Source organism: Anomaloglossus baeobatrachus, chromosome 3 (genome assembly GCF_048569485.1).
Source record: "Anomaloglossus baeobatrachus isolate aAnoBae1 chromosome 3, aAnoBae1.hap1, whole genome shotgun sequence".
In the NCBI taxonomy this organism is placed as follows: Eukaryota; Metazoa; Chordata; class Amphibia; order Anura; family Aromobatidae; genus Anomaloglossus; species Anomaloglossus baeobatrachus.
In genome coordinates this window covers 563,693,002-563,720,044 of record NC_134355.1, presented here as the reverse complement: position 1 = coordinate 563,720,044, position 27,043 = coordinate 563,693,002, and the positions used below count along the sequence as shown (strand labels likewise).

Genomic DNA, 27,043 nt, shown 5'->3' with positions numbered 1-27,043 from the left:
AAACTTTACTTTCTTGGATTTCAAGACCCATACAGTGGAACCTCAGTTTACGAGTAACTGTGTGCAAGCATTTTGCTATACGAGGAAAGCTTGCTGTAAATTTGTAACTCCGTATACGAGCAAGTTTTGCTGTACAAATACTCACTGCACACACTTCCGGTTCCGTACTTTCACCATGCTCTGACCCCGCTCTTGCAGCACAACACTGCTCACCTTAAGGCCCCTTTACACACAGACTTTCTAGCGATCCCACCAGCGATCCTGACCTGGCCGGGATCGCTGGAAAGTCGCTGGTGAGCTGTCAAACAGGCAGATCTGGCCAACGACGCAGCAACGATACAGACCTGCAGAACGACCTCGCTGGTAGGAAACGCTATAGCATGCTGGGTTCTAAGTCACTAACGATGTCGTAATGGTGTCAAACACACCGGATGCATGCTGCGCAGCAGGAAACAAGGGACCAAAAAAATGGTCCTGAAAGATTTGTAGCGACCAGCGACCTCACAGCGGGGGCCAGGTTGCTGATGCATGTCACACACTGCAATGTCGCTGGGGAGGTCGCTATTACGTCACAAAACCAGTGACGGTACAGCAATATCGCTAGTGATGTTGCAGTGTGTAAAGAGGCCTTTACCTTCTGTTAAATCGCCAACCTCCTGGTTCTTGTAGTTCACCGGTACAGGATGTGTATCGGGTAACAAATCGCGACAATGGAGGAACTTCCGCTGTCAGCCGCTTCTCAAAAAGGCAGCGCGCTGGCCAATCAGAGGCAAGCGGCTCATGCCTTTGACGTCAGTACTCTGGCAGCGGAGCTGCGGCATCTGTCGCGATGGTTACCCGGTACACATCCTGTACTGGTGAAAAACAAGAACCAGGAGGCCGGGGATGGAACGGAAGGTAAGGTGAGCATAATGTGTGTGTGTGTTTGTGCATGTGTGGAATGGCACAATAGGGGACCAGGATGGGACATTGCACAAGTTGTGGAACGAATGGTCAGAGCTTGCATTATTTCCTATGGAAAATCTTGCTTTGCTAGACGAGTAACTTGCTTTATAAGCACACTCCCAGAACGGATTGTTCTCGTAAACCAAGGTTCCACTGTACATACGAGCTGACCACTAAAGGTATGTATAGAATCAGCCTGATAGTGCCAGTATAGCACTGGCTTTAGCTTATATACGAACATCTTGGTGACTGGTGTGCTTTAATGTCTCCACTGTGTGTGGTCATATATTGGACTGCATTCGAATGACATCCCAGTGCAGTCCGATGATTCAGACACTCATACTTGAATTGGTGTGCGCTGACCGAGATACGCTGCTAATCACACCTTGCAGGGAGTTTCTCATGACATATCGACATGAGAAAAAAAAAACAAAAAAAAACAAACACACTGATTCACTATGGGGCAGAGCCAAACATTAAGCCACAGGAAATCTAATAAAAATCGTGCAGAACTCGGCCATGTTATGCGGTTGTGTGAATGAGCCCTGAAAGTGAAATCTACTCTGACAGTTCAATGCATGTGACATATGTGGAGAGTGAGTTTAGATCTCCTCTGAAACTTATCAACTCTGTAATTTATCTAATCTAACAGCTTTAAAGCTGGGTTCACACATAGCGACAACGACGTCGCTGTTACGTCACCATTTTCTGTGACGCAACAGCGACCTTGTAAGTCGCTGTTATGATCGCTGCTTAGCTGTCAAACACAGCAGAAGCAGCAGCGATCATAACGACACGCGTCGCTGTGCTACATGTGCAGAGAGCAGGAAGCCGCGCACACTGCTTAGCGCTGGCTCCCTGCACTCCTAGCTACAGTACACATCGGGTTAATTACCCGATGTGTACTGCAGCTACATGTGCAGAGAGCAGGGAGCCGGCATTGGCAGCGACAGCGGCGGACGCTAGTAACTAAGGTAAATATCGGGTAACCAAGGAAAGGGCTTCTTGGTTACCCGATGTTTACCCTGGTTACAGCTTACCGCAGCTGCCAGATGCCGGCTCCTGCTCCCTGCTCGCTTCATTTCGTCGCTCTCTCACTGTCACACACAGCGATGTGTGCGTCACAGCGGGAGAGCAACGACCAAAAAAATGAAGCTGGACATTCAGCAACAACCGGCAACCTCACAGCAGGGGCCAGGTCGTTGCTGGATGTCACACACAGCGACGTCGCTGCTACGTCACAGAAAATGACGACTTAGCAGCGTTGTCGTTGTCGTCATCGCTGTGTGTGACACCACCTTTAGATCCCTATGAAGCTGTGAGCTCAGGAGCAGATACTGCAAGGGATGACTAGGAGCTTTCTGGAAAATGATAATTGAATATCAACTATCATTTCCTAGTAGCTCTTCTCCAACCCAATCTTAAATGAAAGAAGGAAATTTTTTTCCAGCGAACAGACATCTTATCTAAATGTCACCGCAGACCTTGCGTTAGTAGAACACAAAACAATGTGGTTAAAGTGTTTGTTAAAAGGACAAATGGGGTTAATACACAGAAGACCGTGTGTGGAAGATCTTTTAATCCAGCATTTGGGACATATAAAATTTGGCGTTTATCAGACAACCATAAGAGTCACCCCGTAAAACTTTAGAAAGTCAAAAATAAACTAAAAAAAGAGAATTTTGTTACTTACCGTAAATTCTTTTTCTTATAGTTCCGTCATGGGAGACCCAGAAAATGGGTGTATAGCTACTGCCTCCGGAGGACACACAAAGTTACTACACTCAAAACGTGTAGCTCCTCCCTCCTAGCATATACACCCCCTGCTAGCCAGACCTAGCCAGTTTAGTGCAAAAGCTGAAGGAGGACATCCACCCACAAGAAGAGACGGAGTAAAATCCGGCAGAACCGGAACCTCTGTCTACAACAATAACAGCCGGTGAAGACACACGGAACAAGAAACCTGGCAATAGGGAGGGTGCTGGGTCTCCCATGACGGAACTATAAGAAAAAGAATTTACGGTAAGTAACAAAATTCTCTTTTTCTTTATCGTTCCTATGGGAGATCCAGACCATGGGACGTCCTAAAGCAGTCCATGGGTGGGAATAAACAGACAACTGAGAAGCAGGAAAACCCAACTTCACAAATGGGCGACAGACGCCTGAAAGATGCGTCTGCCGAAGCCCGCGTCTGCCAAAGCAAGAGCATGCCTTGGATAGAGCTTCGAAAAAGTATGCAGACTAATTCGAGCTGCAGTCTGACAGACCTACTGAGCCGTAGCCTGGTGCCTGAAAGCCCAAAAAGCACCGACAGGTCTGATCAAATGTGCTCTGATCCCCGGCGGGGAAGGCACTTGAGTACACTTGTAGGCCTCGGAAATGGCCGACCTAAGCCAACGAACCAGGGTCGGCTTAGATGCCGAGAGACCGCTACGCTGACTAGCAGTCAGTACCAGAGAGAGAGGTGCACCGCCTAATAACGGCGGTGCGAGACACAGATCCGGGGGGCCCGCACCAGATCCAGGATATGCAACGCTTCCTCAAAGCGATGAACAGGAGCCGGACAAAATGAAGGCAGGAAAATTGCCCCGGATAAGGTGGAAGCTATAACCACCTTAGGGAAAAAAGTCCGGAATCGGACGGAGACCACCTTGTCTTGATGCAAAAGACAAAGAAGGGGGTTACTCAGAGAGTACAGCCAGAACTCCCTGGCGGGAAATTATAGCCACTAGAAGGACTACTTTCTGTGAGAGATGAAACAAAGAAACCTCCCTAAGAGGCGCAAAGGGGGGTTTCCGGGAACCGGGAGGACCGGATTAAGGTCTCAAGGCTCCATAGGCCGCCGGAAAGGCGGAACGATGTGAGACGCGCCCTTAAAGGGGCGCACCGGAGCCAGCCGGACAATACGCCGCTGGCAGATACTGACAGAGCCGAGACCTGTCCGTTAATGAGGGATAGTCCTAGCTGTAGACTGGACCGTGGAAGTGACAGGAGGGTCGGCAAGGCTAAAAAGGTCCAAGGACACCTTGGAGCTTGAGTCATAGCGGAAGACAACTTCAGGAAGGATACCAGAAGTCGCCAAGATCCAGGACTCAATAGCTACGCCGTCAATCTGACAATCCAGAATTCTGACGGAAAAAAACGGACCTTTGAGAAAAAGTCTGAACGGCCCGGAAGATGCCATGGCAACCCAACGGACAAAAGGAGCAGGTCAGGATACCAAGCCTGCCTGGGTCAGTCTGGAGTAAGAGAATGACCCGACGGCCCCCTTTTTTACTGATCTTGCGCAGGACTTTGGGCAAGAGGTAGAGACGAAGCTGGGATCAAATATGAACCAGTGTGTCTACTGCAAAACCTGAGGATTGTGGACCACGGTTGGACAGCTGAAATAGTTTGCCTCGCAGTCTTGACACAGGATGTGGGCTGCGGCTACGGTGGACTAGGAGTCCCTTGTCCACTGAAGGATGTTGAGGCGCTAAGATTGCCAGGCGGCTGAGTGTCCCGCTCTGGAAGTTGATGTAGGAAAACGCTGTCACGTTATCCGACTGAACTCGAATGTGCCTAGCCGCCCAAAGATGGTGAAGGCTTAGAGAGCTAGAATACAGCTCTGATTTCCAGCCCATTGATCTAGAGGGCTGATTCGGACAGAGTCCAAGCGCCCTGCGCTCCGCGGTGGGGATATACTGCTCCCAAGGCGGAAAGACCAGCACCCTGGTGAGGATCACCCGGGACGGGGGCAGGAAGGAGCATCCCCGAGACAGAGTGGCCGAAACCACCACTGCAAACGAGCCCCCGGTCAGTGGCAAAACCACCACCCCGTGGAAGGAGGGAGTTCGCGTGTACAGCGGGAAACATCCAGTCTCAGAGGACGCAGGAGAAACTGGGCAAGGAATCGCTTTCATTGACGCCACCGTCTGACCAGCACCTGTATTTGGTGTCTGATAGAATGACGTCGACCGCCAGCGGAGAGACTACTGAACGACTAAGAGCGGCTTCACAAGAGCCGACAGAGTCTCGAATTGCGTCCCTGAGAACCTCTGGTTCGAATTCAGAGTGGACTTGAACAGAATGACAAGCCACCCGAATAGGTTAGAGTGGCGAGAGTAAGCGAAGTACTCTGCTAAGAGTCTGCACTGGATGAAGCCCCGAAGAAGGCCGTCCAGGACAAACGATCACTGCCAATCCCTAGGGGTGCAGGACCCTAATCACAGCAGCCCCATGAGAATACTCGAGGGGCCGTGGCTAACCCTAAGGGAAGAGCCACAAATTGGACCACTCCGATGGCAAAACGTAGTCAACGCTGGTGTGAAACTGCGATTGACCCCTGCAGAAAGGCATCTCCAATGCCGATGGCTGCTAGGGAATCTCCTTGGGTTCTTGATTGATCCGGTGAAAAAACACACGGAACAAGACTGAGACTCCATGTGAAAACGCCACACCTGACCATGCTTGAAAAGCTAAGATCCAGGTCGGAAGGCACCGCCCTGTTCGGGGACTAGACATAGATTTAAACAAAAATCTCAGAACCGTTCCTAGTCGGGAACCGGTACAATTACTCCATTGGCCTGCAAGAAATGCCATGGGAGATATAATCCCGCCCCCACTGAACGGAGACGTGTTAGAACCATACGTCGCCAAGTGGAGAGAACCTGCCACCGACCAGGAGGAGGTTGGCGGCTAGATAGCCCGGAGGAAGCTGACTGAGTGGCAGCATCTCCTGCGGTCTTCTGAAGACGCAGCTTCAAGCCAATTGGTTCTATGAACCTAGGCCGAGCTAGAGGACGATCAGATGGAGGAACGGAACCACCGAAACCTCAACTGAATTCCTGCCCTGGACAGGTACCCTGTTGGTGGCAAGGAAGAACTCTCCCCTCCGAGAGTTTCCTAAATGTCATCCAGTTGGTTCCGAAGAGACTGGTCCCCCCAAAGGGGAGCCCAGGAAGGAACCTCTATAGAGGCATCTGCCTTCCATTTCCGAACAGGAGCCTGCGGATAGCGAGGAAAGTAGTCAAAACCACCGCCGTGCGGTGTCCAGCATGGCAGACTTGGCAGAGGATGAAAAGACTGAAGTCTGGAAGTTCAGGCAACCGTCTTGGGCATAGAGTCCCTATGAGGGAATGCCTCTCCTCTGAGGAGTCATCAGCCACTGACATAACGGTCCGGGCTGAGCCACCTGAGGTGAATGAGCCCACCTCTTGACTACCATTGGACATGGGAAAAACAGTCCTCAGAATCACGCTTCATAGGAAGCGACTGTCAGAGCGGACTCTGGGCTGGTCACAGGGGCCTGAAAACTGGAGTGGTTAAGGAACACACGTTGTGTTCACCTAGATAAGGTAACTCCGGCGGATTGAGGTCCGGTACAAAATTAATGTACCGTGGGATCCTTATAGAGGTGCCGTCAGCCACTGATACAACTATCCGGGCTAAAAGTCTAGACAACGGAGTGGCCACCCTTGGCGAATGAGTACACTCCTTGATCACCTCCGATGGGAGGGGGAGACAGGCAGCAGAACCCCGCTGTGGGATCTGTAGGACAGGCTGTGGGCTTGGACGCAGCGGGCTGAAAACTGGAGTGGTTAAGGAACACACTCTTCGTCTTGTTAAAGGTATACTGATGCATTTCTGCCAGCGGGGAATACTGCCCTGATACAGGCGGATGGAGGCCCAATAGAATAATGGACACAATCCAATCATCCGTATCCGCGTCACCTACGGACGGATCAAAGTACCTAAAGTAGCGTCCGAGCCCCTGGTAGAGACATCCTCCTCGTCCAGTGAGTCAGCTCGTATCGGAGCTGTGGGACGGGGAGGACAGGGGACCCTGCGTCTCCCTGTCAGGAGGACGGGGTCTGTGAGCTTTGCTGAGCAAACAGAAAACGCCCTGAGAAGGGGGCTGCATGCTCAGCAGATGCCGGGACAGCCGACCCCTGGAAAAAAGATTCCCCCAGGGGTCAGCCACCGAACCCGGAGCAGCTGGGGGGACCATGAATGAGCCCCCAAGCTGAGGGGCCACAGTGGTTAGGAGCTCGGTACAGCCGTACGAGACTACCAGCAGTGGATAATAAAAACAGCCTGCAGCCTCGCTCTGTGAGACCTGCTGCAGAGGTGGGGGGCTCTGTCTAGAATACCCAAGACAGGGGTTCAGCCTGGGGAAGACTCCAGGCTGAGGCACCACTACATAAGAACCATTACAGTATGATCTATGCCGGTTCAAGCAATATTACAGCCTTGGAGCTTTGCTCCTAGTGAGACATGCTGCTGAGGATGAGGTTCTGTAATAAAGAATTAACCCCTTCAGAATGCCCTGATAGTGTATAAGAGTGCACAACCAGAGGTTGTGACTTATCAGGCCGCTATTGTGAGTGCCCCCCCCGGGTTCCAAGCCTGGACCCCCAGCCAGATATCCACTCCCTCTGCACTGCAGAGCAGCCAGCGCCGATCAGCGTACTAAGAACGCTGAGAAAATGGCGCCAGAGTGAGGGGGGGGGGCGGGGGTTAACCCAGGAGCGGGAACGGAGGGCTAAGGAGATGTACAGGGGAGGGAATCATCTCCTCAACAAGGAGTGTCCCCCCCTGTGCAGGGCGGCCGGCGGGCGGCGCTGCAGTGTCCCCCTGCATGACTGACATGCAGGGGAACAAAACGAAACTAGGCCGCGGCTGAAGCCGGGGCCTAGAGTTATGCACGCGGCCGACAATCAGGCATCATCGGCGCGGTTCTCAGTAAAAACTGTGGAACCGGCCGGAAACACATTAAAAAGCAGCGTTATCAAAGAAAATCACTGTCCCACCAATAAAAGTGCCCCACATTGCAGAAGGACCCTTAAATAACGTCTCTATACTTAGCTTTGAGACGCAGGGTCCAGTCCCTGGTGGGGTGGGGGTCCAGTGCTCCGTCCAGCAGGGTCCTGCCAAAGGGCTGCGGATGGAGGCCGGTCTCCTGCAAAGCAGTGAGAACCGTGTTGGCTCTAACTTCAAGCCAGAGCCCCTAAGGGATGGTGAAGGAGCGCGGCATGAAGGGATTTCTGCCCTGAAGTCAACCTTAACAGCACCCCGCCAGGGGGGTGTGAAGGGACATGCCGGGGGTCCAGTGGACCCGCTTTTCTTCCAAATCTTTAGAAAAAATGAAAAATCAAAAAAGGATGCATGTGTGTGTGATCCTCCTGACACAAAGCATGAAACTGGGTAGGTCTGGCTAGCAGGGGGTGTATATGCTAGGAGGGAGGAGCTACACGTTTTGAGTGTAGTAACTTTGTGTGTCCTCCGGAGGCAGTAGCTATACACCCATGGTCTGGGTCTCCCATAGGAACGATAAAGAAAACACAAAACATTATATAAAAATTAAGACAATAATTCAAATTGTTCCTTTCTGCTCACATTCCTGTTCCCCAGAATTCCCCATTACATGGCACTTGTGTGTTGGAAACAAATGCTGGATTATTAGATTTCTCGGAAGGAATTGCATGGCGTCTATCTACATTTATACGCACGTCAATTAACTTACTTTGCCAATCGTCCAGGCACTGGAGGGGCAGAGGTATCCCCCGAGGGATCCGCATTGTCATTCAATACTTCAATATCGTCATCTCTGCAGAAAAGGGAGAACACAAGACATTAGGCACAGAAAAGATGAGCACCCAGCGTCCGTGTTAGCATAATAACCAAAAACACCCCCAGGCTGATGAGCAAACAAGCTGAAAGAGTCACATGTAAGTCTATAAGTGGAAAAAAAGCAGCAAACATTCACTTCATTGGTTGGACTAGTTCTATTTATTGTATTCATATCAATTCCTTAGGTCTCATAGGTGGTGTACTGTCAAATGTGAAGGCTTAAAAGGGGTACAACCTCTATCCACAAGGGGAAAAAAAAAAAAACCACACACCACAACAACAGTACACATTTTGGGTAAGGCCTCACACGCAGCAAACCCTCCCCTAAAAGCCCATCGCTACAAAAATAAAATAATCTAATCTATGCACATCGCCTCGAAATAAAGACTTAGGCAGCATTCATACATTTATTGTACACGTCCGGGTACTGTTTATTTTTAGACAGACATCACATGGACTCATACACCATACACCCATCCGTGTAATAACTGATCCACATATCCGTTGGAGGGGACCCACAGCAGATCAGGTTTTCATCCACTTTACGAATAAAACTAAGCAAGGTGTTTTTTCTGCAGATTTCCCTATCAAAATACAAAATAGCAATCTATTCCTCCCAACTATTGAGTTTTTTTAATGCCAAAACAATTCGACTCGACACTTAAATGCATGTGTGATTTTTATGTGCGTTTCTACAACTATAAAGAAGGGGGAAGAAAAAAAAAAAAAAAAAAACCCAACACCAAAAATGCAGAGTTCGGAGTCTTCATCCACCCAGCAGACATGAGTGTTCATACACTTTGCACAAACTGTTAAAGGCAGTGGATTCTTTAAGGCTATGTGCCCACGGGATAACGTACCCGTGGATTTTGCCGCGGAAAACATGAGGAGTTATCTGGATTGTCTAGATAAATCTGCAGGGTCTAGCAAGTACAGACACTCCCCATGTTATCCTATGGGATTTGGGGAGTGCTGCGGTATGTGCAGCTGCGGAAAATGCTGCGATGTCCCGCAGCTGCACGGAACTGCATGTTTGTTATTCATGCGGAAATATCTGCGGAATTCCCGCTCCTCCACTATGGAGATACAGGGCGGGAATTCCGCAGGTATTCTGCACAAAATCGGCACGGTTTCCACAGGGTTACTGCAACAGCTCCGCAGAAATACCGCAGCAAAGGATAGCTGCGGATTCCGGGGAGCAGCTGCGGTAAATTTGCGGAAACACCTGCAGAAAGGTCCACAGGTACGATCTCCCGTGGACACCTGGCATTAAAGTGAACCTGTCAGGTCCCAGTGCAGACAGAACCACCAGCAGTTCTGGGTGCTTATCTAGAATCTTTAACTGTCCCAGCATATAGTAGCAGATATAAACAGATCTTTATAAGTATTTCTAAAGATCATTTATAAGATGCTAATCAGGGCTGTGACTAGGCATAAGGGCATTAGTTCATGGGCTAGTCGCCCCCCCATAGCATGTTCTAACTCCCCTGTGGGCGTACTAACATGCTTTACAATGCCCAGCGTCATGGCAGAGTGAGAAAGGACTTGGAAGGAAAAGTAATCAATCATACTCACTGCTCCACTGACACCGGCTCCTTGGCTGCTTCAGCCAACTCTTTCTGTAGTCGGGCCTGCCTCCTCCTGAAAAAGTTGTAACAGTATCAGTATAGATCACCAACTTATCCTGCAAGGGTTAAATAATACTGCAAGACAGTAAATGCCTACACCGGCTTCCTACACAGAACACGTTCAGCATAATAAGGTATTTAAGGTATTCTCATCCTTTGGTGATGGCACATTGTTACAATGCGTTATGCTCACCAAGTGTTTTTACCATTTGTCCTGCACAGCCGTGCTCCCTCCGCTCACTGTGCAGGGAAACCCATGCAGGGTCAGGGCTGCAGCCTTATTCCCAGGATAATCAGCTTCCCATTGAACGTAATGAGATCTCATATCCTAGAGATAACCACATTATGAGGTGGAAACACCCTGCCCTTGTCAGTCATCTTCCATCTAAAAATGGAAAACCTGATGCAAAAATCTCTTCTGTTAAAGGATTACAGAATTTTTTGCTTTAGGAACATGGAGAAACCCATGACAGACGCCGGAGAAGAGTTAATCGCCGTTTACTCCAAAGACATACAGATAGGGACTCTAGATTGTGAGCCCCAATGGGGACAGCGTTGCCAATGTATGTAAAGCCTTGTGGAATTAATAGCACTATATAAATAAATGAAATTATTATTTCTTGTAGATTTAATAGCTTTAGCAATTTAGGTATGAAGCTAAACGAGATGGCGTTTCCACCAGCCCATACGGCTTTATTAAGACTTGTTTCTTCCAAAATGAAATTTATCACCCTAAAACTCGCACAGTCAGACAACCCAAAAGGTCAACGGCATGGATTTATTTGCAAGCAAAGAGAATTAAAAAAAAAAAAAAAAAAAAAAAAAAAAAAAAAAAAAACACAAAAAAAAAAGGGAAAAAAAAAAAAAAAGTGAATGCTTTATTAGTTGTGTTGTAATTAGATAAAATCTGGATAAGGCCAGGTCCACATGGCCGTGTATCGGGTCCGAGTGCCATCCCTGAAAACACAGAAAGCACTTGGACCAATGTTATTCAATAGGGCAGTAAATATAAAAAGCTGTGGAAAAAAAGCGCAAATAGCGTCTTACCCCAGAAAGGAAGGAGTAATAAATAAAATCAGACTCACCTATAGAAGTTGTGTAAGTCACAACTCCTATAAACACATGTACAGTCCAGGTTAACACCTGCAGCCCCAGGTTTGGCAGATGACCGTAGAAGACTTGTTTTTAAAGCCGCGCTATTAACCAATCCGGATCGATGAAAGAGTTAATGTTTCTTTATTTTCATACACAGGTCAACGAGTTTCAGGAGTACTCAGCTCCCTTCATCAGGACAACAGGCAAAAAACATCAAGTCTCCATCAAACTGAGATTTGATGTTTTTTGCTTGTTGTCCTGATGAAGGGAGCCGAGTACTCCTGAAACGCATTGACCTGTGTATGAAAATAAAGAAACATTAACTTTCATCGATCCAGATTGGTTAATAGCGCGGCTTGGAAAAAGAATTTTGTTTACTTACCGTAAATTCTTTTTCTTATAGTTCCGTATTGGGAGACCCAGACATTGGGTGTATAGCTTCTGCCTCCGGAGGACACACAAAGTACTACACTCAAAAGTGTAGCTCCTCCCTCTGAGCTTATACACCCCCTGGAGAACCAGATCTAGCCAGTTTAGTGCAAAAGCTGAAGGAGAATAGCCACCCACAAGTAAAGACAGAGCAAGAACCGGAAGAACCGGAGACTCTGTCCATGACAACAGCCGGTGATAACACGCGGAACAAGAACCTGCCAACAGGCAACAGGGAGGGTGCTGGGTCTCCCAATACGGAACTATAAGAAAAAGAATTTACGGTAAGTAAACAAAATTCTCTTTATCGTTCCTATGGGAGACCCAAACATTGGGACGTCTCAAAGCAGTCCATGGGTGGGAATAAACAGAAAAACTAAGAAGTAGGCGGAGCCTAACTTCACAAATGGGCGACAGCCGCCTGAAGGATGAGTCTGCCCAAGCTCGCATCTGCCAAAGCATGAGCATGCACTTGGTAGTGCTTTGAAAAGGTATGCAGGCTAGTCCAGGTGGCAGCCTGACAGACTTGCTGAGCCGTAGCCTGGTGCCTGAAAGCCTAAGAGGCACCGACAGCTCTGGTCGAGTGTGCCTTGATCCCCGGCGGGGGAGGCACCTGAGTACACTGGTAGGCATCGGAAATGGTCGACCTAATCCAACGGGCTAAGGTCGGCTTAGAAGCAGAGAGTCCCTTGCGCCGACCTGTGGTTAGCACAAAAAGAGAGGTGCACCGCCTAAGAGTAGCGGTGCGAGATACATAGATCCGGAGAGCACGCACCAGATCCAGAGTATGCAACGCTTTTTCAAAGCGATGAACAGGAGCCGGACAAAAGGAAGGTAGGGTAATGTCCTGGTTAAGGTGGAAAGGAGAAACCACCTTAGGGAGAAAGTCCGGAGACGGACGGAGAACCACCTTGTTTTGATGAAAAACCAAGAAAGGTGACTCCGAAGAGAGCGCAGCTAAATCAGAGACTCTCCTGAGGGAAGTTATGGCCACTAGAAAGACCACTTTCTGTGAAAGACGAAATAAAGAAACCTCCCTAAGAGGCTCAAAGGGGGGTTTCTGCAAAACCGTGAGAACCAAATTGAGGTCCCAGGGATCCAAGGGCCGCCGGTAAGGTGGAATGATGTGAGACGCGCCCTGCATGAAGGTGCGGACCTGAGCCAGCCGGGCGATACGCCGCTGGAACAGCACTGACAGAGCCGAGACTCTTCCCTTGAGAGAGTTGAGGGACAGTCCTAGCTGCAGACCGGACTGTAGAAAGGACAGAAGGGTCGGCAAGGAAAAAGGCCAAGGAGGATGGCCGGAAGAGCGACACCAGGACAGGAAAATTTTCCAAGTCCTGTGATAGATCTTGACAGAGGAAGACTTACGGGCCAGAGTCATAGTGGAGATGACTTCAGGGGGAATACCAGAAGCAGTCAAGATCCAGGACTCAAGAGCCACGCCGTCAATCTGAGAGCCGCAGAATTCTGGCGGAAAAACGGACCTTGTGAGAGAAGGTCTGGACGGTCCGGAAGATGCCACGGCACCTCTACGGACAGATGGAGAAGGTGTGGGTACCAAGCTCGCCTGGGCCAGTCCAGAGCAATGAGGATGACTCGACAGCCCTCCATTCTGATCTTGCGCAGAACTCTGGGCAAGAGAGCTAGAGGGGGAAACACGTAGGACAGACGAAACTGGGACCAGTCCTGAACCAGAGCGTCCGCGGCGAATGCCTGAGGATCGTGGGAGCGAGCCACGTAAACCGGAACCTTGTTGTTGTGACGGGATGCCATTAGGTCCACGTCCGGAGTGCCCCACTTGCGGCAGATTGACTGAAACCCTGCCGGATGAAGGGACCACTCGCCACTGTCCACGGTTTGACGGCAGAGATAATCTGCCTCCCAGTTTTCCACGCCTGGGATGTGGACTGCGGATATGGTGGACTTGGAGTCCTCCGTCCATTGAAGGATGCGTTGCACCTCCAACATTGCCAGGCGGCTGCGTGTCCCGCCTTGGTGATTGATGTAGGCAACCGCTGTCGCGTTGTCTGACTGGACTCGGATGTGCTTGCCCGCCAATAGGCGGTGAAAAGCTAGGAGAGCCAGAAGCACGGCTCTGGTTTCCAGCACATTGATCGAGAGGGCTGACTCGGATGGAGTCCAAGTGCACTGTGCTCGGTGGTGGAGACATACCGCTCCCCAGCCGGATAGACTGGCATCCGTGGTGAGGATCACCCAGGACGGGGCCAGAAATGAGCGCCCCTGAGACAGAGAGAGGGGCCGAAGCCACCACTGAAGAGAGCTCCTGGTCTGTGGCGACAGAGCCACTAACCTGTGCAAGGAGGAAGGCCGCTTGTCCCAACAGCGGAGAATGTCCAGCTGCAGTGGACGCAGATGGAACTGGGCAAAGGGAACAGCCTCCATTGACGCCACCATCTGACCCAGCACCTGCATCAGGTGCCTGATGGAATAACGGTGGGGCCTCAGCAGAGAGCGCACCGCCAGTTGGAGGGACTGCTGTTTGATTAAAGGCAACTTCACAAGTGCCGGCAGAGTCTCGAACTGCATCCCTAGGTACGTGAGCCTCTGTGTCGGAGTCAAAGTGGATTTGGGCAGATTGACAAGCCACCCGAATTGGGCTAGAGTGGCGAGAGTGAGCGAGACACTCCGACAGTCTGCGCTGGATGAAGCCTTGACTAGAAGGTCGTCCAGGTAAGGGAGCACTGCCAACCCCTGGAGGTGCAGAACCGCAATCACTGCTGCCATGACCTTGGTGAAAACCCGAGGGGCCGTGGCTAACCCGAAGGGGAGAGCCACGAATTGCAAATGTTCCTCTCCGATTGCAAAACGTAGCCAACGCTGGTGTGAAACTGCAATTGGCACATGCAGATAGGCATCTCTGATGTCGATAGATGCCAGGAAATCCCCTTGGGTCATTGAGGCAATGACTGACCGCAGAGACTCCATGCGAAAATGCCGCACCTGAACATGCTTGTTGAGAAGCTTGAGATCCAGGATGGGCCGGAAGGAACAGTCCTTTTTGGGGACTAGGAAGAGATTTGAGTAGAAACCTCTGAACCGTTCCCGGGCGGGAACCGGTACAATTACTCCGTTGGCCTGCAAGGATGCCACGGCCTGAGAGAAGGCGGCGGCCTTTGAGCAGGGGGGAGTTGACAGAAAAAATCTGTTTGGCGGGCTGGAAGAGAATTCTATCCTGTAGCCGTGGGAGATGATATCCCGCACCCACTGATCGGAGACGTGTTGAAACCACACGTCGCCAAAGTGGGAGAGCCTGCCACCGACTAAGAACGTTGCTGGCGTGGACAGATAGTCAAGAGGAGGCTGCCTTAGTGGCAGCAGCTCCTGCGGTCTTTTGTGGACGCGCTTTTGTGCGCCAGTTGGATTTTTGGTCCTTGGCTGAGTTAGTGGACGAGGCCGAGGGCTTAGAGGACGACCAGTTGGAGGAACGAAAGGAACGAAACCTCGACTGATTCCTGCCCTGGACAGGTTTCCTGGGTTTGGTTTGTGGCATTGAAGTACTCTTCCCGCCAGTAGCTTCCTTAATAATTTCATCCAGCTGTTCACCGAACAGCCTGGACCCAGCAAAAGGGAGTCCAGCAAGGTACTTCTTTGAAGAAGCATCTGCCTTCCACTCTCGAAGCCACAAGATCCTGCGGATAGCGAGCGAATTAGCCGAAGCCACCGCAGTGCGGTGAGAAGCCTCCAGCATGGCAGACATGGCATAGGATGAAAAAGCTGAAGCTTGGGAAGTTAAGGTAACCATTTCGGGCATAGATTCCCTAGCGAGGGAATGCATCTCCTCTAGAGAAGCAGAGATGGCTTTGAGAGCCCACACTGCTGCAAAAGTCGGGGAGAATGAGGCCCCTGCCGCTTCATATACAGATTTGGCCAGAAGGTCAACCTGGCGGTCAGTGGAATCCTTAAGAGAGGTGCCATCAGCCACTGATACAACGGTCCGGGCTGAGAGTCTAGACACCGGTGGGTCTACCTTTGGTGAATGAGCCCACTCCTTGACCACCTCAGGTGGAAAGGGAAAACGGTCATCAGAACCACGCTTTGGGAAGAGTTTGTCAGGACAAAGAGAAAAACTTTCATCTCACCCATTCCATGTGCTCGAATTTCCTTCTGCTGCTCGGGCTGCAGGTGCTGCTACCTGTGTGTAATGAAGAGAGAAGAGTTCTGCCCAGCGCAAGAAGGAGAGATATGCCAGTAAATTTCCAGATGCTTTATTCTGCTTGGTTTCCAGTAAAAACGATCATATAAACATATGAACAGTTAAGACAATGTCCTCCATGGATAGTGACACAACAGCGACGCGTTTCGGCTACAGGAGTGTAGCCTTTGTCAGGACAGGCCCTAGGCTTGGTCACAGCGGCCTGAAAACTGGAGTGGTTAAAGAACACACTCTTCGTCCTCTTAGGCAAGGTAAACTGGTGCTTTTCTGCCAGAGAGGGTTGCTCCTCTGATACTGGCGGATTGAGATCCAGTACTGAATTAATGGACGCAATCAAATCACTAACATCTGAGTCACTTTCGGACAGATCAATGGGGCACATGGAGTTAGCCTCCGAGCCCCCTGTAAAGGCATCCTCCTCGTCCTGCGAGTCAGCTTCTGAAAAAGAGCCGCGGGACGAGGAAGGAGAGGGGACCCTGCGTCTCCTTTTAGGAGGACGGGGTCTGGGACCAGATGATGAATCCTCTGTGAGCTCCGGTCCTGAGAAAACTCTAGCAGCAGAGGCACCCTGTGAAGGGGGCTGATGCATGTTCAGCAAAGTCCTGGACAGCTGTCCCATGGAGTCGGCAAAAGACTGGGAGATAGACCTAGATAAGGATTCTACCCAAGCCGGGGGTTCAGCCACAGTAGCCGGAGCAGCCGGAGAGACCACTGGGGGTGCGATTCCAGGCTGAGGCATCGTCAGGTTAGAGCAGGCATCACAATGTGGATAGGTGCTCGGTTCAGGCAGTAGGAGCTTACATGCAGCGCATACTGAATATAGCCTTGGAGCCTTGCTCCTCGTGTGAGACATGCTGCTGGAGTGGGGGCTCTGCCAGAGAATGACCCTTAGAGAGTATATACAGAGGTCCACAACCAGAGGTTGTGGCTTACCAGACCGCTGGAGCGGTGTTGTGTGCCCTCCAGATCCTGAAGCCCAGACCCCCAAGCACCTCAGCAGGGATGCTGCAGACCAGTGCTGATCGCAGGGTAAAAACGCTGAGAAAATGGCGCCGGAGTGAAGAGAGGGGGCGGGACTCACTCTGAGAGCGGGATCTGGAGGGCCAAAGAGACTTACAGGGGAGGAAACATGTACCCAGAGAGGAGTGTCCCTCCCCTGTGCAGAACGGCCGCTGGGCGGAGCCGCGCTGTCCCTCTGCATGAATGACATGCGAGGGCAGTGAAACCGAAAGTAGGCGTCCGGCGAAGCCAGGGCCTAAATTTGAGCTGTGCGGCCGGCGCGCAGGCACCATCGGCGCGGTTCTCAGGCGACAGCCAGAGAACCCGCCGGAAATGTCATAAAAATCACTCAGCACACTCTCCCACAGTAATAAAGTACAGGGACCCCCAATATATAAACGTCTCAGGTACTTAGCTTGCTGAGACGCAGGGTTCCAAGTCCCTGGGGATGAGTGCTCCGGTCCAGCAGGATCCTGAAGGGCTGCGGATGGAGGCCGGTCTCCTGCCAAGCATGGAGAACCGTGCTGGCTCCCACTTCAAGCCAGAGCCCAGAGGGATGGTGAAGGAGCACGGCATGTAAGGCTCCAGCCTTGGAATGAACCTTAACATCACCGCCGACACAGTGGGGTGAGAAGGGACATGCCGGGGGTCCAGGCTTGGACCCGCTTTTCTTCAAACTCTTTCCAAAAATCAAAAATCAGATGAGAATGCATGTGTGGATGTATGCCTCCTGAACACAAAGCGATAAACTGGCTAGATCGGGTTCTCCAGGGGGTGTATAGGCTCAGAGGGAGGAGCTACATTTTTGAGTGTAGTACTTTGTGTGTCCTCCGGAGGCAGAAGCTATGCACCCAATGTCTGGGTCTCCCATAGGAACGATAAAGAAAACCCGACGTCTACTGTTTTCTGTTTTCTATTTAATAGGGCAGAGCCGACAAAAAAAAAAAAAAAAAAAAAAAAAAAAAAAATAATAAGCTGCATGCTCTGTTTCCTGCACTCAGGTAACCCGCACTCATACAAGTCTGAGTGCGAGACAGATAAAAAAAAAAAATTTGATGTTACAGTATGGCATTTGATTTTACTGATACCTTACAATTCTGCAATCTAGAAACTAAACGGTCTTGTAAATTATTAATGACTGCTACTGTAAAAGAAAAATTGGATTGCATATGGACTGCACAAGGATTGTACATGACTGACAAGTGAGAGAAGGAAATGTCCCACTTTTCAGGCTGAAGATATGACTGATGTTTTATACCGTTGCATGACTTGAGCCTAAGGGGCACTTTGAACACTACAACATTGCAAGCCGATGCTTGCGATGCTGAGCGCGATAGTCCCTGCCCCCGTCACGATATCATGGTGATAGCTGCCGTAGCGAACATTATCGCTACGGCAGCTTCACATGCACTCACCTGCCCTGCGACGTCGCTCTGGCCGGCGACCCGCCTCCTTATTAAGGGGGCGAGTCGTGCGGCGTCATAGCGACGTCACACGGCAGGCGGCCAATAGGAGCGGAGGGGAGGAGATGAGTGGGACGTAAACATCCCGCCCACCTCCTTCCTTCCGCATAGCTGGCGTGAGCCGCAGGTAGGAGATGTTCCTCACTCCTGCGGCCTCATACACAGCGATGTGTGCTGCCGCAGGAACGAGGAACAACATCGTAACATCGGTCCTTCTGAAATTATGGAAATGACCGACGCTACACCGATCATACGATTGACGCTTTTGCGCTCGTTAATCGTAGTAAAAAGGATTCAAATACTCAGATGTCGACAGCGACACCGGATGTGCATCACTTTCAATTTGACCCCACAGACATCGCACCTGCGATAGCGAAGTGTGCAAAGTGCCCCTAACACTGAGTAAATCTTACTTGGAGTCCTTCTCATTCTCAGCATTGAGCCGATTGGCTTCCTGGGCTTTCTCGGCCATCCAGCGAGTCACCAGCTCCTGGTTATCCTCTGTAGTTCTCCGCAGCTTCTCTTCTAGTGCGTTGAATGTGATCTGTAGAGCGTCGTACTCGTCCTTCAGGGTTTGGTTGATGCGCTCCAGATCCTGCAATTTATTCCGTAAATCCTGACACTCAGTCTGCAGTTCACTGATCGTGCGCTGATAGTCCTCTATCCTGTAAAGATGGTGGATGCCAGCATTAATAAGACAGGGCTTCTATGGGTTACCTTACTTTCATTCTCACAATGAGAATCCGTCCTATCTTTTTGCTTCCCTCATTATCAAAGAGCTAAACTTAAGGCTGCATGCACACTGCAGCAGCAACTTGAGATTGCAGCCCAAGCACTATGCAAAAGGGGGATGATTGGTGCAAAACAAGAACACACTGCAGCACGCACCATGACAGGTACATTAGCAATAACTACTCAACTGATTACACACCTTGCCTATACCTGGCGATCCTGGATTCTGTGCTCTTGTAAGGGTACGTGCTTACAATCCAGAAGACATTGTGTTCTGAATGCAGTCATTCCTCTTTTGGAGACGCCAGAGTCTCTGCGGGAGAATGCAGTGTCCGTACCCATGATCAGGATTCTGGGCGCAGCGGATTGTCACTGTTCTCCCACCGAGAAGACGCACATCTCCGCATGCATAAATTGACATGCTGCGGCTCGGAAAGCCACTCAGGAGGTCAGTTTACACAGAGTATAAAAGAAGCACTATGGACAGATTTCTATAAATTCATCCACAGTGCTTCTACTGTACAACACATCGTTTGGGAAGCAGGAAAATACGCTGTGCCTTAAATGCTGCTTTTCTTGATTGTTGGCACCTAGCCAACATTTGGGAAATTCTTCCTATGGGAAATATTTTTGATGATTTTTTTCCCTATATGTTATTATTAAATAAGACACATTTTCTAAAGCTTGAAGTTTGGTAAATTGGTGCCCATTGCAGAGATAAAAGTGGAGCGCACTTTTGGTACCTTTTAACACTACTATACCCCGAAACTATGTGCGGTAGGATGACTGCTCACACGAGCTATCCTAGCCGTCTCTATGGGTCATACAACCTTTGTCTGGCACTTTGATTGCAACATATTGTGGGTTTTTACTTTTAGCAGGTGGTGTTCCTAAGAACTGGCATAAGGCTACAATCAGGTGACCCTCAGGGTGCTAAGGAGCATATGGATTGTCAAAAAGAAAAACGACCAGAGGAATAGAACAAAAAGCAGGAGCAGAGAGCACGGAGGCTGTTACTCACGTTTCCTTGTTGGCCTGGATTTCTCTGTCCTTCTGCTGCATCTGATTGTTTAGTTCTATCACGGTCTGGGCGAGCTGGAGGGAGGGACATGGACAGTTACTGACAGCGTGCGGAGAACGGATCGAAAAGGACAACATGATACTCATTCTCCCTGCAGCTACACAGAACAACTCCAGCTAACAAGCCCATCCTGCACTTATTGAACTGACGGCCCGATAACATAATACTATTAATACATCGTGTATCTCAAAACCAACAAATGGCCAGGAGCCGGGATGAAATGCTTTTTCTTCAATGTGCAGACCAGGGCAAAAAAAAACAGACGATTCCACAGCACGGACCTGTGATGACGATACTAAGGAATAGTGGCATTTGTGTTTTGCTAAAAGCATAACATTTCCAGCTGTTAGCCACTAATCTGAATACTGTAAAGAGAACCTGTCAGGTTTCTTAACTCTACAAAACTGCCCCCAATGACCTTTATTCCTGCATCACTAAAATATTCCTGGTGTTCCAATCCTTTACTAGAATATGTGCAAAAACAACAATATAGTGAATGACAGCGATATGTTAGCTAGGACTCGTCTGGTGGGACGTTCCTTCAACAAGACTAGTTCTGTATGAGAAACTACACTAAGGCCCTCCTATGTGTGACTGACGTCCTCCCCAATGGCTGATCGAGCAGGACACGGCATCAGTTTCCCTAGGCGTGTAGAGTCTATTCCCCATCATCGGCACATGCCCAGGTGGGCAATGACGCAGAGTGGGGAAGACGTCATCACATATACATGCAGTATCTCATGAAGGACTCATCTCTGTGAAGGAACATCCTACCGGACTAGTCCTGACCAACATATCACTGTTGCTTGCTATATACTAAAGTTGATTTAGCACAATTACAATTCTGAGACACTAAAGATAAATTATAGTCTCTCAAGCCTTATCTATCCACATGATGATTGATATTTACTAGGAATTCCAACACTGGAACTCAAGTTCCCTAGAATCAGGTCCTCTCTCCCCACCCCACATCGAAATGGAGCAACAGTGTGCACATTTGATCACTGCTCAAATCAAAGTCTTTGGGTAATAAAGTGCTGTGCAAACAGGTGCCAACCCACTGTTTCGTTCAGACGGGGTCTCAGAACACAAGTTCTCCTGATTTTCAAACATCAGAATTACCTCTCCTCGCTTTTTATGAAGATCAGTCAGCTCCTCCTGGTGCTTTATCCTCAACTGATCCTGTAGTATTGAGTCATGTCGCATCCCATCTAGGCCTGGGCTAAAAAGACATACATTTTATATAAGAAATCTTGTGTGTAAACTGACCCCCACTGAGTACACGAATAATGGGACAGCAGAGCTGTATCCCCCTTCAACTTTTTCATTTTCCAGGAGAGTCACCAGCCCGTAAAGCTTTCTGCACAGCGGGTCGGGATGTCAGATGCTTTACAAGAAAATTCTGTGAATCACCACCACCAGTTCAGGGCCACCACGAAGAGGGGGCATAGCAATATCTGGCATATTGCTCGGATATGGCACCTCTTAGGTTATGTGCACACGTTGCGTTTTTTTTCCACTGTTTTTCATGTTTTTTTCCTTGTAGATTTTAATCAATACTGAAAGGAAAACTGCATGTCAGCAAAGTTATGAGAATCCTGACTCACTGTGCACATGCGGCTTCTTTTTTCCCCATCCAGATATTGTGGCTGAAAAACAAAGCAGCATGTCAATTCTGTCTGCATTTTTTTCAGTGTTTCTATAATCCACTGCAATGATTTATCACTACAGGGGCATATAGCATGGTGTGTGAGGCTCTTCGGAGCTCAGTAACCAAGGGTTGCCATGGCTGGGATTGGGTCTCTGATGGCATTACAGGGACCATCCCTCTCCCTGCATCCTGAATGCCATGATTACATTGATTTCAGCATTTAGGGGGATAAACTGCCAGAAGTGGCACAAGCACTGCTCTGAGCAGTGAGACCTGGCGGCAATCAGAGGTACAGCGCAAGAACCCACGCGATCGCCATGACTTTATAAAACAAAAAAAAAAAAAAAAACAAAAAAAAAACCACAGACGCATTTAAAAAAAAAAAAAAAAAAAGAGAATTTTGTTTACTTACCGTAAATTCTTTTTCTTATAGTTCCGTATTGGGAGACCCAGACATTGGGTGTATAGCTTCTGCCTCCGGAGGAGACACAAAGTACTACACTAAAAAGTGTAGCTCCTCCCTCTGAGCATATACACCCCCTGGAGAACCAGATCTAGCCAGTTTAGTGCAAAAGCTGAAGGAGAATAGCCACCCACAAGTAAAGACAGAGCAAGAACCGGAAGAACCAGAGACTCTGTCCATGACAACAGCCGGTGATAACACGCGGAACAAGAAACTGCCAACAGGGAGGGTGCTGGGTCTCCCAATACGGAACTATAAGAAAAAGAATTTACGGTAAGTAAACAAAATTCTCTTTATCGTTCCTATGGGAGACCCAGACATTGGGACGTCTCAAAGCAGTCCATGGGTGGGAATAAACAGAAAAACTGAGAAGTAGGCAGAGCCTAACTTCACAAATGGGCGACAGCCGCCTGCAGGATGCGTCTACCCAAGCTCGCATGTGCCGAAGCATGAGCATGCACTTGGTAGTGCTTTGAAAAGGTATGCAGGCTAGCCCAAGTGGCAGCCTGACAGACTTGCTGAGCCGTAGCCTGGTGCCTGAAAGCCCAAGAGGCACCGACAGCTCTGGTCGAGTGTGCCTTGATCCCCGGCGGGGGAGGCACCTGAGTACACTGGTAGGCATCGGAAATGGCCGACCTAATCCAACGAGCTAAGGTCGGCTTAGAAGCAGAGAGGCCCTTATGCCGACCTGTGGTTAGCACAAAAAGAGAGGTGCACCGCCTAAGAACAGCGGTGCGAGACACATAGATCCGGAGCGCCCGCACCAGATCCAGAGTATGCAACGCTTTTTCAAAGCGATGAACAGGAGCCGGACAAAAAGGAAGGCAGGGAAATGTCCTGGTTAATGTGGAAAGGAGAAACTACCTTAGGGAGAAAGTCCGGAGTCGGACGGAGAACCACCTTGTCTTGATGAAAAACCAAAAAAGGTGACTCCGAAGAGAGCGCAGCCAAATCAGAGACTCTCCTGAGGGAAGTTATGGCCACTAGAAAGACCACTTTCTGTGAAAGACGAGACAAAGAAACCTCCCTAAGAGGATCAAAGGGGGGTTTCTGCAAGGCCGTGAGGACCAAATTGAGGTCCCAGGGATCCAAGGGCCGCCGGTAAGGCGGAATGATGTGAGACGCGCCCTGCATGAAGGTGCGGACCTGAGCCAGCCGGGCGATACGCCGTTGGAACAGCACTGACAGAGCCGAGACTTGTCCCTTGAGGGAATTGAGGGATAGTCCTAGCTGCAGACCGGACTGTAGAAAGGACAGAAGGGTCGGCAAGGAAAAAGGCCAAGGAGCATGGCCGGAAGAGCGACACCAGGACAGCAAAATTCTACAGGTCCTGTGATAGATTTTGGCTGAGGAAGACTTCCGAGCCAGAGTCATAGTGGAGATGACTTCAAATGGAATACCAGAAGCCGTCAAGATCCAGGACTCAAGAGCCACGCCATCAATCTGAGAGCCGCAGAATTCTGGCGGAAAAACGGACCTTGTGAGAGAAGGTCTAGATGGTCCAGAAGATGCCACGGCACCTCTACGGACAGATGGAGCAGGTCTGTGTACCAAGCTCGCCTGGGCCAGTCCGGAGCAATGAGGATGACCCGACAGCCCTCCATTCTGATCTTGCGCAGAACTCTGGGCAAGAGAGCTAGAGGGGGAAACACGTAGGAGAGACGAAACTTGGACCAATCTTGAACCAGAGCGTCCGCTGCAAAGGCCTGAGGATCGTGGGAGCGAGCCACGTAAACCAGAACCTTGTTGTTGTGCCGGGATGCCATTAGGTCCACGTCCGGAGTGCCCCACTTGCGGCAGATTGACTGAAACACTGCCGGATGCAGGGACCACTCGCCACTGTCCACGGTTTGACGGCTGAGATAATCTGCTTCCCAGTTTTTCACGCCTGGGATGTGGACTGCGGATATGGTGGACTTGGAGTCCTCCGTCCATTGAAGGATGCGTTGAACCTCCAACATTGCCAGGCTGCTGCGTGTCCCGCCTTGGTGATTGATGTAGGCAACCGCTGTCGCGTTGTCTGACTGGACTCGGATGTGCTTGCCCGCCAACAGGTGGTGAAAGGCTAGGAGATCTAGAAGCACAGCTCTGGTTTCCAGCACATTGATCGAGAGGGCTGACTCGGACGGAGTCCAAGTGCACTGCGCTCGGTGGTGGAGACATACCGCTCCCCAGCCGGATAGACTGGCATCCGTGGTGAGGATCACCCAGGACAGGGCCAGGAAAGAGCGCCCCTGAGACAGAGAGAGGGGCCGAAGCCACCACTGAAGAGAGCTCCTGGTCTGTGGCGACAGAGCCACTAGCCTGTGCAAGGAGGAAGTCCGCTTGTCCCAAAAGCGGAGAAAGTCCAGCTGCAGAGGACGCAGATGGAACTGGGCAAAGGGAACAGCCTCCATTGACGCCACCATCTGACCCAGCACCTGCATTAGGTGCCTGATGGAATGACGGCGGAGAGCGCACCGCCAGATGGAGGGACTGCTGTTTGACTAAGGGCAGCTTCACAAGTGCCGGCAGAGTCTCGAACTGCATCCCTAGGTACGTGAGCCTCTGGGCCGGAGTCAGAGTGGATTTGGACAGATTGACAAGCCACCCGAAATGGGCTAGAGTGGCGAGAGTGAGCGAGACACTCCGCTGACAGTCTGCGCTGGATGAAGCCTTGACTAGAAGGTCGTCCAGGTAAGGAATCACTGCCAACCCCTGGAGGTGCAGAACCGCAACCACTGCTGCCATGACCTTGGTGAATACTCGAGGGGCCGAGGCTAACCCGAAGGGGAGAGCCACGAATTGGAAATGTTCCTCTCCGATTGCAAAACGTAGCCAACGCTGGTGTGAAACTGCAATTGGCACATGCAGATAGGCATCTCTGATGTCGATGGATGCCAGGAAATCTCCTTGGGTCATTGAGGCAATGACTGACCGCAGAGACTCCATGCGAAAATGCCGCACCTGAACATGCTTGTTGAGAAGCTTGAGATCCAGGATGGGCCGGAAGGAACAGTCTTTTTTGGGGACTAGGAAGAGATTTGAGTAGAAACCTCTGAACCGTTCCCGGGCGGGAACCGGTACAATTACTCCGTTGGCCTGCAAGGATGCCACGGCCTGAGAGAAGGCGGCGGCCTTGGAGCAGGGGGGAGTTGACAGAAAAAATCTGTTTGGCGGGCTGGAAGAGAATTCTATCCTGTAGCCGTGGGAGATGATATCCCACACCCACTGATCGGAGAAGTGTTGAAACCACACGACGCCAAAGTGGGAGAGTCTGCCACCGACTAAGGACGTTGCTGGCGGGGACAGATAGTCAAGTGGAGGCTGCCTTAGTGGCAGCAGCTCCTGCGGTCTTGTGTGGACGCGCCTTTGTGCGCCAGTTGGATTTTTGGTCCTTGGCTGAGTTAGTGGACGAGGCCGAGGGCTTAGAGGATGACCAGTTGGAGGAACGAAAGGAACGAAACCTCGACTGGTTCCTACCCTGGGCAGGTTTCCTGGTTTTAGTTTGTGGCATGGAAGTACTATTCCCGCCAGTAGCTTCCTTAATAATTTCATCCAGTTGTTCACCGAATAGCCTGGATCCAGCAAAAGGGAGCCCAGCAAGGTACTTCTTTGAAGAAGCATCTGCCTTCCACTCTCGAAGCCACAAGATCCTGCGGATAGCGAGGGAATTAGCCGAAGCCACCGCAGTGCGGTGAGAAGCCTCCAGCATGGCAGACATGGCATAGGATGAAAAAGCTGAAGCTTGGGAAGTTAAGGTAACCATTTCGGGCATAGATTCCCTGGTGAGGGAATGCATCTCCTCTAGAGAAGCAGAGATGGCTTTGAGAGCCCACACTGCTGCTGGGGAGAACGAGGCCCCTGCCGCCTCATACAGATTTGGCCAGAAGGTCAACCTGGCGGTCAGTGGAATCCTTAAGAGAGGTGCCATCAGCCACTGATACAACGGTCCGGGCTGAGAGTCTAGACACCGGGGGGTCTACCTTTGGTGAATGAGCCCACTCCTTGACCACCTCAGGTGGAAAAGAAAACTGTCATCAGAACCACGCTTTGGGAAGTGTTTGTCAGGACAGGCCCTAGGCTTGGTCACAGCGGCCTGAAAACTGGAGTGGTTAAAGAACACACTCCTTGTCCTCTTAGGCAAGGTAAACTGGTGCTTTTCTGCCAGAGAGGGTTGCTCCTCTGATACTGGCGGATTGAGATCCAGTACTGAATTAATGGACGCAATCAAATCACTAACATCTGAGTCACTTTCGAACAGATCAATGGGGCACATGGAGGTAGCCTCCGAGCCCCCAGTAAAGGCATCCTCCTCGTCCTGCGAGTCAGCTCTTGAATCAGAGCCGCGGGACGAGGAAGGAGAGGGGACCCTGCGTCTCCTTTTAGGAGGACGGGGTCTGGGACCAGATGATGAATCCTCTGTGAGCTCCGCTGAGAGAGCCCTAGCAGCAGAGGCACCCTGTGAAGGGGGCTGATGCATGTTCAGCAAAGTCCAGGACAGCTGTCCCATGGAGTCGGCAAAAGACTGGGAGATTGACCTAGAGAAGGATTCTACCCAAGCCGGGGGTTCAGCCAGAGGAGCCGGAGCAGCCGGAGAGACCACTGGGGGGGGGCGATTCCAGGCTAAGGCATTGTCAGGGCAGAGCAGGCATCACAATGTGGATATGTGCTCGGTTCAGGCAGCACAAGCTTACATGCAGTGCATACTGCATATAGCTTTGGAGCCTTGCTCCTCGTGTGAGACATGCTGCTGAGGTGGGGGCTCTTGCCAGAGTGACCACCAGAGA

The 27,043-nt window shown here is 50.4% G+C and overlaps 1 protein-coding gene across 4 annotated transcripts in view; it reads right to left on the bottom strand.

The window, feature by feature from the left end:
• ATG16L1 (autophagy related 16 like 1) overlaps nt 1-27,043 on the bottom strand; it is a 100,309-nt gene that overhangs the window by 43,749 nt on the left and 29,517 nt on the right. For all 4 annotated transcript variants that reach the window (XM_075340899.1, XM_075340900.1, XM_075340901.1 and 1 more), the window contains exons 3-7: nt 21,283-21,382; nt 20,101-20,174; nt 18,761-19,012; nt 10,132-10,197; nt 8,450-8,533 (exon numbers count right to left, since the gene is read on the bottom strand). In XM_075340899.1, the coding sequence (XP_075197014.1) occupies nt 8,450-8,533; nt 10,132-10,197; nt 18,761-19,012; nt 20,101-20,174; nt 21,283-21,382 (576 nt within the window). The remainder of the gene's footprint in view (nt 1-8,449; nt 8,534-10,131; nt 10,198-18,760; nt 19,013-20,100; nt 20,175-21,282; nt 21,383-27,043) is intronic.